Source organism: Chrysoperla carnea, chromosome 5 (genome assembly GCF_905475395.1).
Source record: "Chrysoperla carnea chromosome 5, inChrCarn1.1, whole genome shotgun sequence".
Classification (NCBI taxonomy): Eukaryota; Metazoa; Arthropoda; class Insecta; order Neuroptera; family Chrysopidae; genus Chrysoperla; species Chrysoperla carnea.
This window is the reverse complement of record NC_058341.1, coordinates 20853315-20868100: the sequence shown is the minus strand read 5'-3', so window position 1 is coordinate 20868100 and position 14786 is coordinate 20853315. Positions and strand designations below refer to the sequence as shown.

The 14786-nt window shown below is 27.1% G+C and overlaps 1 protein-coding gene across 2 annotated transcripts; it reads right to left on the bottom strand.

Moving 5' to 3' along the window:
• Positions 1–1291: 1291 nt before the first annotated feature.
• LOC123300019 (CTD small phosphatase-like protein 2) lies at positions 1292–7735 on the bottom strand. Of its 2 annotated transcripts, none has more exons than XM_044882473.1 (8): positions 7653–7735; positions 7370–7400; positions 7165–7306; positions 5881–6264; positions 2776–4039; positions 2100–2324; positions 1922–2017; positions 1292–1646 (listed from the first exon to the last, which is right to left on the bottom strand). In XM_044882473.1, exons 5-8 carry the CDS (start codon positions 3979–3981, stop codon positions 1581–1583), a joined length of 1593 nt encoding a protein of 530 aa, XP_044738408.1. In that variant the 5' UTR covers positions 3982–4039; positions 5881–6264; positions 7165–7306; positions 7370–7400; positions 7653–7735; the 3' UTR covers positions 1292–1580. The 2 variants fall into 2 exon arrangements, with proteins under 2 accessions (XP_044738408.1, XP_044738407.1); XM_044882472.1 differs by having other exon boundaries at positions 7370–7557; positions 7653–7709.
• Between the last annotated feature and the right edge of the window lie 7051 nt (positions 7736–14786).

The window sequence follows — 14786 nt, the reverse complement described above, 5'->3', positions numbered from 1 at the left end:
ATTTTAACCCGTCAATACTCCCGTTATGAGCATTTTGCTCACACTCTATTAAAAATGATGGTTAATATTTTGATTTTTGTTCTAAAATTATTCACTTATTCAAATTCGTACTCCGTAAATTAAAATCAGCAAATCTTTCATCACGCGACTAAAAATTATTGAACGTTTGACGGGAGTGCTAACGGGTTAAAAAACCTTCCACTTATCACTTGTGAAATTGTCCTTGAAACTTTCAACTAATTGTTAAAAATTGCGAAAGCGTTAAAATGGTAAAATATGCGTCAATCATTTTAAATATAATTTTGAATATTTTAAAAATAAATGGCACACCCTCCGTTGAGTAACAAAACAGGATTATTTTTAATTTTTTTGAAAAGAAAAAAATTCTAAAATTAGAAAAATTCTTCAAAATATTGCAACAACATTTTATAATTAATAGAAAAAAAAGATAATTATTATTTTGTTGAAAGAATACAATAAAACATTGCACTGGGTATTTTTAAAAAATTAATATACAAACAAAAATTAACAAAAAAAAATGGAATTTTTCATTTGAGCTTAATATATTTTACAAAAAATTTTTTAGTTCGTCAATATTATTAAGATAAAAATTGTTTTTTCTCTAAATTATTTCTTTAATTAATTTTCCAATTAACAATGTTTTGTGTCAAAAAAGATGATTCGACACCTTTCGAAACTAACATTTGCAATCTGTAGTACAAATTTTGAATAATTTTGCATATAAATTCAGTTAAAACAGTCGTTTTTTCAATTTTCTGTCCTGCCCAAATCACTACATTTTTAAGTTTTCGCGGGCAATAGAAAATTACAAAGAAGAACTTCGATTTGACTTGTGTTCATTATTTATCTATCTTTTGAGAGCGAATTTAGCGGCCTTAACAATTGGTCACGCACATAAAAAGACACCTAATCTCACCCTGTATGGATTAATAATATTTTTCGATAAAATACAAAAATGAAAATAAATTATTTAAATATTAATAAAAAAAAAATTACTTAAAATTACATTTGAGATATCACAGATAAGTGCAACGTTTTAATGTATCAAACAATTTTCTCAAAATGGTTTCTGTTACTTTCTTCTTACATACTATATTATCACCACCTAAGTAAAAAATACTTATTGAATATAATACGCGACACGACGCGAACTAAATAAAATTACAAAAATAGTTTAACAAGTTTAAACAATATACACGACGAAGGACAATAACGTATATTGTATATATAAAAACAAAACACATTTAATTATTTTAAGTAGTACGACGACACATTCAATATACGATATAAAAACAAGATGGCTGCAAGATACACACAAAAAAACAAGATGGCTGCAAGATATACACAAAAAAAACAAGATGGCTGCAAACAAGATGCTTTTATGTTTATATTAATTGGCAAGACGTTAGTTATTTTTGTGGGTTTTAACTTTTTATAGTGAATCAATTGATCCCGTTTTTGTGTGATGATCACGTTTTAATAAAATTTTGGGGATTATTTTATTTTATAATTTAGACTAATTTAAAAACTTTTTAACAAAATTATTTTTGTTAAAATATTTAATCCGGTGGTAAAAAACTGAATAGTTTGAATTTTTCACGTATATGTGGTCGTACGTCTTCTTTCTGTAATTAAAAAAAAAAAATACATATATCAACATTTAGTCACTTTTAGTTTCGATATATCCAATATTATTAACAAGGGCTACCTTATACGATCGCTTACAGATCTTAGGTTTTACTTAATCTTCAGCACCTTTATTACCAAAGTTAAAAGTAAAATTAAAGGTAGCCAAAAATAAAAGGGCCAACGTTTACAAAGTTAAAAAAGGTAAAATTTTAATAAAGGTACAATTTCCTAACATGGTTACACAAAATAACATTGAAATAAATTAACTTACCATGTGAACTAAGTCTTCTAAAAATGGTAAAAGTTTAATTAATTCACAATCTGACCTATCCACAAACCAACTTTCAATTGGTATCCCATTATTTAACTACAAAAAACAGAAATAAATAAAATTATTGATATTAAAATCGAGAAAGAAGCCAAGATGTCGTAAAAGATATAAAATTTACCTGATATCCAAACGCTTGTGGTGAATTATCGATAATTATAGTTTTAGATAGATCACGTCCAAGTATACTTAAATCTTTGATGTAATTACCATTGACACATACACAATGTTCCCGAAACAAACGATATTTAATCCATTTACGATCTGGATCCAGTAAATTCAATAATTTATCGGCATACACTCGTTTTGATGCCGTAAATAAAATTACTTCAAATAATTGTGAAACCTAAACAAAAGAACAATCGTTATTAATTTACTCCATATTATCTGTGTTGGAGTCTATGAGCCTTCTACAAAAATAGGTAGTTCTGTAATTACCATAGATTCCATTCTTTTTATCTAATCTATATGGGATTAATTTTTGAATGTAAGAGTCAGAAGTTCAGAGCAGGACAAATTGGGAAAAAAACCTGAGACTTCAAAGGAGATCTTTTTTTTGCAGAAATAGTATAATCTAATGCCAAAATAAAAAAATTCATATTTAGGAATGATCACGTTCTATGCCTAGAAGAAAGTGAGGACAAACTTCACCATTTGTAAACGTTTTGAAATTAAAGGCGTGGGAAGTCCTTGGGTCTAAATAAAACTATTTAGGTTTATACATACGAAATCAATTTTGCAAGGTATACAAAAATCCTTTTTTAGTAGAAAAACTCTTGAATGAAAAATAAATGTACCTTTTCTAAAAATTCACGAAAATATGGCCTCGTCCGTACATAGACAGTATATGCACAATCTTGAAACAATACTGGAAAATTAAAACTAGCATCAGATAATTCTTGTAAGCTGCAATGTACCAATGTTTCATCCAAATCCAACACCAAACTGAATTCAGGACTTGAACGTGTTTTTAATGGTAGAGCAGGGCATTTTGAACGCATTTCAAAAGTTAACGGCGGCAAATGCTTAATAAATAAATATGGATCAAAAGCATCCCAACAATCTTGTGGCTGTTCAACCCTTTGCTCCTCTTCTTGAATCTGTTGACTTTCAGCAACACTTGCAGCTACCGTTGTTATTAACGTATCCGAGTGGTTCACTGCACTTCCATATAACATACCATAGTCGTAATTTAATAGATCAATTGAATTGGATGATTTCATTTCTTCATCCAAAAAGCAACTTAAATCCGTTGCAGCTGGTAGATCTTGTAAATCTATATTTAAATCTTGATAATTCTCATGAGATTTTAAATGTTCGAATTCATGACCTTCCAAATTCATATTCTCTTGGTGATTGCTATCAGACGTCGCATTTTCCGAGGGAGAGTAATCCATTAAACGCGTACTCCGATTTGAGTACATATTAATCATTTCCGCTGTATATGAATGGTCATTTTCTGGTGCATTCAAATCTAACTCCAATGCTTCGATGTTTGCTAATTCTCCGTTCATAGCATTGGTGTCATCTTTTAAATTATTGTTAAGGTGTGATTGTTGGGTCTCCATTTGTATATTTAATTCTGGTTCAGATTCCGAACCAGAAACGCAACATGTCTCAGCTTCGTCATGTTCTGGTGATGACACATTATTCTCCGAGTACAATTCTGGATTGTAAACAACATCTGGGACAACTTGATAACAGTTCTCTTTTTCAGTTCCATAATCATCATCTACATATTTTTGTGTTTTGGAGTTCGTTTTACTTGGAGCCAGTTTACCACACTGTGCTTGATATGCACGACAAACTATATCTAAAGTTTTTTGTATAGATGCGTCTTTTTGAATTTCTTTTGTAAATGCAAAAGCGATCTTTTTTGAAAAACGTCGTTGCACTAACGATTTTTTACGTGATGTACTGCTGCGTGTGGTTTTATTTTTAATTCCGCTACCGTTTAACTTTCTAATACGATCCTTCTTCCCACTGCCGCTTCGCAACCACATGTTTTTTTGTTGTCGTTTTGAATGCGGATTCGTATACGAATTTTCACATTACTTCCGCCTGGAAATTTGTTAATTAAAACAAAAAGAAAAGAAAAAATATGCATTTTTAATTAATTTTCATCAAAGTTAAGTTTTGTGACGTAACATTAATAATATCAGAGATTCTGGCCACCAATTAAATAATTGAATTTTAGCAAACAAGTAGATGTTCTAGTCGTTAAAGTGGAAAAATATGCATTTTTGAGAAATATTTTCTTCATATTGCTTTAAGACACAGATTTTACAAAAAAAAAAAATCTCAGACAAAATTTGTTGGATTCAAATACGGGCATTTAAAGGTAAAACCTTCAATTTGACCTTGGGCTTCAGAATCATTTAAAAGTCAAGCTTAGACAAAGATCGAAAAACAAAAATTAGGAAAGTGCTTCTTATAAAATTTTTTTGTTTGCTACATTTTTCCGAACACCAAATCATTTTGAAAGAGGTAATTTCGAATGTAGAAGAAGGAAGAGTAATTGCATATTTTCTTTAATGTTAAAAAAGGGCTGGCTCGAAAATATGCCTTTAAGGATTTTTATTTAAAAACGGAAATCTAAAAATATTCAAAATTCAAATTTTGTTGGAAAAGTTAACGGATTTTCAAAACTCGAATGGGAAAAGATAAAAAATTTGAATAAAATCTTTGAAAATATATTCGTTTTTTTAAAAACTATTTCCTACAAGGGTAATTCCTGGAAAGGAAATAATTTGGTATTACTTTCCAGTCGGTATCAAGGATCATGTGACCATAAAGGAGTTGACAAACGATTTAGATCAATTCCTAATATTATACTTTTCGAGATATGTATTTCTAGAGGCCTTTAGTTTTTTAACGATTGGGCAAACTGGAGAATGATCATTTTTCGTAAGACTAGTGAGGATGACAAGTGTACTACCCCGGAAAGAGAAATTCGATAATTTTGGAAACCTCGAAAATCAAGCCTGATACAAAAAAATCAACTCTCGTTAAAGAACTCTACAATAACAAGTCATGGAAAGCGTAAAATCAGTTTTATAGATAACTAGCATATTTTAATATTTATTTTATTATGAAAAATTCGATCCAAAATTTAAAAAAAAAAAACAAATTTCGTGAAAAGTAGGTATGTTATTTATAGAATGTTATATGTTATATACAACTTCTCTCGCATATTATAATAAAATCGAAATTTCTCGAATTCATAGGTACAAATTCAAATAAATTTAAAAATAAAAATTGTAATTTAAAAAATCATCTAGAATAAAAATCTTAAATGCACAAAAATTGAATAATATTAAAAAAAAAAAGAAGCTATTCTTCGATATACAAAATTCAAAAAAACGATATTAGACGAAGTGTTATAAATAAATCGATATTTCTTATTTTTTAAAATATCGAAAATAAACATTGAACAAATTGAATAAAATAAAAAATGCAACTTTATTGAAACAAAAAGTAACTTTACAAATATATTACAAATTGAATAAAAAATTATTATTGAACTGATATATTGGGTCTATGTTTATAGATTCACAAAAACTACTTTCCATTTTGTAAATAAGATGTAAACAATTCAAATGCAATTTGACCCTTATTGCACTGTTTACATTCAGGTGTAAATCGCTTAATAAACAATATAAGCGTCCTATATTATTCCCGCCTCACAATTTTTATTTATTTATTTATAAAAATTTTATCAAATGTCAACGTTTTTTTTTCAATAAAACTTCTAATTAATCAAATATATTGATTAGATTATTGAATTGTTACCTGTTTTAGAAACAGTTCGAAATAACAAATTACTACCAATTTTTTTTTAAGCAAAATAAATACATAAGTTAATTACATGCATTAATTAAAAATTGTTTATTAAAAATTACCTTCAATTGTAATAAAAAATACGAAAACAATTTTATTAATTAGTACAATAAAACACTGTTTTTATTTATTTTAAATTTACGATACTCGTCTACCATTTATTATACACCAACTCTTGTCAATATGGCGTCATAGCGCGTTATTTTAGTTTACAAATGCATATACACAAATACAATACGATACACACACACATACACTTATACATTATAACACGCATGCGCATTACATTTTATTAGATTTTAAATCACAATATTTGAAAATATTTTGCTTATTAAAATTAAAAATAATTCGTTTTAGATAAATAATTATTCCATTAAACGCAAAAAAATTCTATTTTTATTCTCACTGTTTAAAATCGTTCAAAACATTTCTCCATTTTCTTGCGTCTGAAAAAATTAATATGTGGTGAATTCAATTGTACAGTGTCTTCCAAAAGAATATTCAAATAATAAACCAGACAATGTATTGTAATTAAGATGATTTTAATCAATTACGTATCTGTAATCGGAAAACGATGCAGAAAAATTTGTATATTATCGAATATTAAAGTTTTCTTAGTTTTCATTTCCTGACTTGTTCACTTTACGCCAAACGACCCTTCAAATTAGTTTATATGATCAGGGGAAACTAAGAAATTTTTTAATATTTTTCTTGGCTTTTTTAATGATTTTCTTTTTCTTGATTTTAACTTTGCATTTAAATATTTTCAAGAACTGGACACCCCTCCCCAGTAATAGATTTATGGAAAAATTACATGGTTGAAGTCTCGAAAACATTCTAATGGAAATTTTTCTCTGGTTGAATTTGTTTTCGAGATATCATCATAGAATACGGATAAAATTTGGAGACAAATCAGAAATAGCTCCTTGTTTGGCGCTTTAAGAACTCCAACAATCTTCAAATGGTCGATCTGGTTAGGAAATGAAAATCACTTTTTATTAAAAACCGATTGCAGTGGGAATCAATCGGTTATAACTGAAAAAATCGTTGAAATTTAGTGGGAAAAATACGATATTCAATAGACATTGCTGAAGTGGGAGGGATTCCGTAATTAGCCATATAAATTACGCAGATTTAGTGGAAATTCAAAATATTTTTAGTGTACCATTTTCCATGTCCGAATATTCTCAAATATAAATTAAAAAAACGGGAGCCTAAAAATTTTCTATACTTCCCACGTCTACATGGACACCAAATCCAGATGACTGAGTTCTTATTTTCATTTAATTGAAAAAAAAAATCTTTATTCATAAATAAAAAATCTTGTAGTTCTGTTGTGCACACACCTTCAACTTGAGCATAAATGTTTTTATCTACTTGCTTAATATCATTTTTTAAATTCATCGTTACTGCTTTCATTTTGATAAATTGCAGTTTTAATCTTCGAAGTTGATCAAGTCCTTCTCTAAGTACTCGTAATTCATCATCCTGTAATTATAATTAACAATCGTTTATAAATTATGAAGCTTTTACTTACAAATTTATTCTGACCTTATTTGAATTTTCCATTTTGTTTTTTTACCTAAAGATTAATGCAAATTAATTGATGTATTTACTTGAACTTGAGTTCGAAATAATAATTTTATCAACGTCAGATCGGTCGAACGCAATAAAATATTTTGATGTTTTCTCAGATCTTTCTTTTATGAATCAATAATCATTTATAATCTTGGTTACTACTATATAGCATTAAATAAAATCATTGTACATAGATAATTAATTACTTTTATATTAATTATCAAATCATCAATTTTTGTCATCACGTTTTACTTACCTTCCAAATTTTATAACCCTACCAAACCATCATAAATAATTTATTCCCGCCAATTTTAATCATGTCATCAACTTAGTTTTCAACAGTTTCCACTAGGATTACACACAATAAATTAACATAAAAATATCTTTAGTAGCTTACATGAGGGTTTATGTTCAAGTGCGTCTAATGATCTAATAAATCAGTCTTTACCAGATAATATATTGATAGAATATATCGTTTTTACTGATATAGTTTCTGGTCTTTAGCAGAATAACCAGTTTTAGGAAGCTGCTACGTATATTTGCAGAAAGTCTCTAATTCACTCTTGATAAACGCAAGCTAACGTGGATGTTTATCTCGACAGACACCTCGTTAGGCGGTACATCAATTCATTTCCAAATTAAATTACTTATTTACTTAAAACTACCTAAAGTTGTATATCTAAAGCGTAATGGTCCTTTTTAAGAAAAAAATTTTGCACTCTTTACTAAATTTTAGAGCAGAATTAGATAAATAATTTTTCACCACCTGTTTCGCCAGTTTAACATAATAATTGTATCGAATTTCTAAGATATTTGGATCATTATAAGATCCTAAATGGCTGTACAGGCCTCCACTTGCGAAATCCCGAAATACACGAATTCAAAGTACACGATTTCGAAATCTCCTGTTTTATACACATCTCATAGAACAGTACTTATATAGAACAACGTACACCTCGATATAAGCGGTTATCATGTGGTCCCACCTATCGCGTATGTTCGGGGTATATAAGTTTGAATTTTGTGTTATTCGATACAATAGTTTTTTATATAAATGCAATAATAAATCAAAAGCTATACTCTCAACTGCTTTCAACCAAGTATTCTTTAGAAAGAATGGCCTAGGAAACAATCTAATCGTTTTATTTCTAATAAATAAGATATAGTAGTTTATGTATTTAGTAGGATTGTAGTACATTCCCGGACGAGTATGAAATTTTCTGGCTTTGAACGTATCTTGAAGAACTAGGACTAGGACGTCATTATTGAGTATCGCCATAGAGATTACACTTATAACTTCTCCGTTTTTTAATCAATTTTAATTTAACTTTCTTTGTTTTGGTATCAAATCTATTTTTACATTTTATGTGGCAAATTCGATATCATGTCATTTACCCAATTGAGAAAATCGCTAGTAACGGCTTTGATACCTTGAATTGCAGAAACAAATTCTCCGTTACTTATAAGAATAATTGAACACCTTGTCTGCCCTTAACATAATTTCAAGTTCTGAGGGGCCAGTAATCTCAATTTCAGGATTATATTATTGCCCAGGAATATGTGTCATGTAATGAAATTTAATTGAAATTCTAAAGGTAAATTGTGAGAAATAATTATTATAATAATTGAATTAAAAGATTTTTTATTTGTTTGTCAAATGATGTTGTTGATAATTAATAATAATTAATTATTGATAACTGATAAATAATTAATGAATTATTTTTTTTAAATATATTCTAAAATAAAAAAATTAATTTTTGTTTATACAGAGTTTTTTTTCTTGATTCTACAAATTAATTCTATTTATTATTTTATTAATTTATTTCAGCTTCTCATACTTTTTATTAATTTTTTTTATTTATTTAAAATTTTTATATAAAGTATTAAAAATACCACATAATTATGTTCTAAAAACAGTTAAAACACTTTCAATTTAAAAAGGCAATAATCATGTAATAATAAATGGTAGAACACTCTGTATAAATATAATATATAACAAGGAATAATTCAATTTTTATTTATTTATTTTTTATTATACACATTTTTAAAACAAACTTAAGTTAAAAAATGTGTAAATAAAAAAACAATAATCAAAATAAAAACAATAAAATAACCTGTGGTAACCTTCATTTACACTTCCGATTTTTCAACAACAATTCTTATTTTAATTTTAAGGCGACACATTCCTTAAAAAAATTCTAGCTTTTCAGTCTCCAGTAAACACATGCTTTAATATGATTGTATAGGCTGGCGGTAAAATTATTTCTTTGCATTCGATCTGTTTCATTATCGTTTGAAATTTTTATGACAAGCAAAATTATAGAAAATAAATTTTACTCTGCTTTTCTAATGGGATAGTTTCGAGCACCTTATATACTGATAGGGAGCATGCGAAATCAAAATATTCGTTATATAGATTGTAAGATTCAACCGCTATCTAAAATGCATGTGAATAAATCGTGTAAACACGGACGATCAATAATGAAGTCTGACTTAGTCACTTAATTATTAATCACTTGCAAATACTAAGCCTTAGTACTTCCCTCTAGAACCGTCAATATCTCTACAAATATTAAAACTGTGGAAATCTGTACTGTATATCTGAGAAACAGGAGTAACCAGATTTTATAAAAATGTCTTCAAAATACAGGAGCGCATCTGAGCATGATGAATGTGTCGCTTTTAGAACAAAATAAGAATTATCGTAAATTCTAGGACTGCTTTTATATATCGGTCAATAATAATTTCCCCCTAAAATTCTAATCAAAAACACAATTAATTAATCAATAATTAAATGGATAATAGAATATAAAAATGGTGGATACAATTACAATTTTATTATTAATATTCTTTTTTTTGTTTGTTTTATTTTACAAGCAACAGTAAATGATTGAATTAATTAATTAATAATAATAATAATTAGTTTAAAATGGATCAATTAATTAAAAAAAATCAAAATGGAATCATAGACTATAATTAATAATTAATAACTTATTTATATATAAAATATTTAATGGTTTTTTTTTTAAACATGAATACACATGGGTCATATTTTTTAATTCTCTTCTTTCTGAAAATTACTTTAAAAAATTAAGAAACACACGCGCATAACATATTTGTCTCCTGTGCGAAATATTTCATTTAGATGTTTTGAACACAGTTTTGAAAAAAAAAAACTTCATTGATTAATTCGACTCATTATTTCTATTATAATGTTTAAGAGCGAGTTGAATCGACTCTACGTGGTATCCATTTTCAGTTCATATAATAATTAGCGTAAATATGTTACGTCAAATGAAATATACTTTGGAGACGATAAAATAAATAAATCGGCGATCATTAATTGTTTTACAATATTTTGCATTTAAGCTTCTTTCATATTTCTCCAAAAAGTCAGACAAATTAAAAAAAGTTGGTATTTTAATTTCACTCATAATTCGGAACATTCTGGTGTAAAATTTATACCCACGAGAACAAATATGTTTAGCTTACACGAAGATTATTATTTCTAAGAAATTTTCTAAAAGAAGAAAAACAAAAAATACGACTATAAACCCGGATGTCAGCGAGTATAATTAACATGCTTTTTAAATCTACACAAAAATCTACCATTGATTTCTCGACATATCCAATCTTGGGAAAAAAACGAAATTTGAGTGGTTTTCTCACAAAATTGCAAATAGTTTCGAAGATCCTGTATTAATATATATTTGGTCGATTTGAAAAACAAAAAACGATATTTACAAGTGATATTTATACTCGATGACACTATCAGGGTCTACTAACATCAGATCTAACAAAACTAATTTTTATAGAATTTTTAAATATCCATACAAAAATTATATCAAATTCAAAAAATTCTTATTTTAATAATAGCAATCATATTATTTTTTTTTCATAAAAAACAAACTCATTCTAACAATCAATCAAGTATCGAAATTTATCGATCAATTTATTTATTCTTTATAATTCGTTACACTCTCGATTTTATCGATTATATGAAAAATATTTACTTTTTTTATACTTCAAGTTCAGTTTTTTTTTAAATAATGCCACCGTAAAACTTTCTTCCAATTTATCTAAAACCTTTGGTTGTCGATATATAAAAAAAAAAAAAATTATTTGAATATCGAAATAAACGTTTTAAAATTACGTTTTTTCTTATAATACAAAAACCAGCCAACTAGCTAGACCACTGGCCAGTTATCATCACAAACTTAAATGAGGATTTGCTTTTGATAATAGCTTGAAGCGTTTCTTTTAACTAAAAATTTACGATCACGTTACAATGTTTTTTAAAAAGATTTCGCAAGATGCATTATGAACACCCGCGGTAGGTCTGAATGGAGACTTACTTCAGACTTAAATTTTAAATAAAATAATGTTTATATTCAAAATTAATTAAAATTATCTTTCTTTTAAATATTAATCTAGAATTAAAAATATTTAACTAATAAAATGTTGAATATTGACACAAACGATGCCTCAGACATTAAAAACTGAAACTTGATACTTTTTCTTTTAAAAAAAACAAACAAAAACAAACATGAAACATTTTGAGTCTTATTTAAAAATTTCGTCCTTTCACAACAAATCAAAGGATTAGAAATCACTAAAATTAAATAAGCGTATAAATAACAAAAATATACAAAAAAAGACACAGTTTCATCCTCTGGATGAATCATTTTGTTATACAAGTTGAGGAATTTAAAAAATATCTTACCTAAAATTTTCTTGTTGTCGTGTTCACTTAATTGTAATTCATTTATTAAGTGAACACGATTGTATGATAAATTTAATGAATAAATCTCGATTTGCCTCACAAACTGTGAGACCAATGACTCTAAACAGTATCGTGGCATCGAGGCGTCGTGGTGATTATACATTTTTTTAAAGACATTATTAGTTTTTTTTTTTTTTTTTTTTTTTGGGTTAGTCTAAAATAGAGGCGGGTTATTATCAAATATTATATTTGTTTAATTAAAAGCGCCAAAATTTGTTTAAAAAAAAGTTAAAAATTCAATCAAAATTGCAAAATTTTAACGCTGTTTATATTTTTTTAAGTTAAAAATGAGTAAATGATAGCGCGTAACAAGCGTGTATTTTGTAAAATAAAGGAATGTTTTACAATTTGAAGTCCATAGTTAAAAATTTTAAGAAATATACATATATAAAAAAAAAAACTTTTAATGACTTGATAATTTCGTCCAAAATTGATATACCTCAATAAATCGAGTATTCAAAGGGCAAATTAATGAATTCAGACCTTTGATTGTGAAATCTATTAAATCAAAAATTTTAAAAGACCTTGAATCAATCTGTAACTTTTACATGAGTTGTATGCAAGTTTTAAGATAAACTCGGGTGTCAATGCTTAGCCAGAAATATTACTAGATAAACAGAACACAGGCATTAGTTGATATCAAGATGTACTCTGCTAATTGCAAGCTGTTCCCGAGACATAAATGTTACCATCTTAAGAAAATACAATAAAATAAAGGAGCAAAGATAAATACACCTCATTCCTCATTTATACGGAGTTAATCTGGTGGCAGAGTTTCGATTTTTACGAAGGGTGTGCTTTTTCTCGAAGAACATTTTTTTTCAAGAAATATTTAGACGAAAGTTGGTAAGACGACTCACCCTGACTCTTTTTAATTAAAACACAAAATTGAATAAAAACGAACATTTGACTTAATCTAACTTAACATTAGAGTTTTCTTAAGCCTGTAAGTTTCAAAATTCGTATTAAATAATTTTTTTACCCAGGCTACTACAACAAAAGTGTCAATAAACACCACATTTTTATGAGAGGAGTTTGAATATTCTATCAATCCTGTACGTTAACATAATAATATCCCAAAAATAAAAAGAAATAGCGTTCTAAAGTTTTGTGAGTGTTTTCTAGATACAATCGTGAATGAAAAAAAATCGATTCTTATGATTTTCTCACAAAAATCTATCCAAAAACCGAAAGAAATTGAACTTCAAAAACCTACAAACCACTTTGAATAGCTGAATTTAATGAGAGAAACCATCATTTTGACATTAATTAATTCGATGCAAAATGTTTGGCGTTAACATTAACATAGTCCTAAAGCTTTGCTACTCGATGAAACCAATTAATGGTCCACACTATTCGATACGTCTATTCTACTGCATATGGTCGAATAACGTGCATCACTACTGGAAGCATCTTGTAACACCACCTAACTGATATTTCAAAATATTCACATTTTTATTCTTAATTATTTACAGCAGTTATCACTAAGACCATGTGATCAAATCAAGAAATTAATAATAATTCAAAATAAATTAAACAAATGATTGAATACGCTTTTGTTGTTTTTATTAAAACCTAATTCTTAAATATTTTTACGTCTTTTAATTAAATCGTTCGTGTTTCTTCGAATCCATATTTTTTTCTCTTTCTTATCTTAATTTTTAAATTACAATTAAATATTTTTTTTTTTAATCACTAAAATTAAAAAGGACTGCAAACTAATTTTGGCATTTTTTTTCTCTTAAATGTTTTTTGTTTAGTAGAAAATTTTTTCTCAATTTTTACACACATCAAATGGGTTTTTTTTTTGTTTGTACTATTTATATTATACATTTTAAAATAGTTCTTGATTTATATCTCAATTTGAGGGTAGGTGTTCACTTGAGACCAATAGTTTTGATACTTAGTATCTATCCAAGAATCCTAAAGTGGACTGGGAAAATAGTAATTTCTGATAATTGATCAATAATTTGTAAAAAATACTTTTTTCTCAGTTTTCTTACCAGAAGAAATACCGATGATAAACATAGAAACTGTTTACAATACGTAATATTCGAAATTAATGCAGTAGATGGATTAAGTCGAAATTGCTTGAATTAAATAATTTTTGATAGTACTTTTTTCTTCCTTAAAATGTTCTGTTTCTACAATTGTAATTTAAAATTGATTTATATATCTATTTGTTAAGTTTAACGCCTTATTTCAAATTTTGGTACCCTAAATGTTGCTTCAGAGCACTCAATTGATGCAAAAGAAATGGGGTTTTGAGAAGTATTCAATCAAGAGATCAAAATATTAAAAATATTTGAACAGATTTCAAAAAAATACATTACATTCTTCTAATTCTAATTGAGAAAGGATGATCAGACCTATTGGTTATATTCTCAAAGGATAATTCAGTCAATCTTTACAAAGTTACACCTAATTTCAAATGAAACTTCATACGTATTTTATCAAAATTACTTTCGAGACAACAATCAACACTTGAGCGATTAACAAAAAAGTATAACAAAATAACTATACATATTTTAGTTTAATATAAGGAATTTGATTTTTTGATGTCAGTCTATAACGACATTATTTCTTAGCAAGAAATTGCGTTTGATT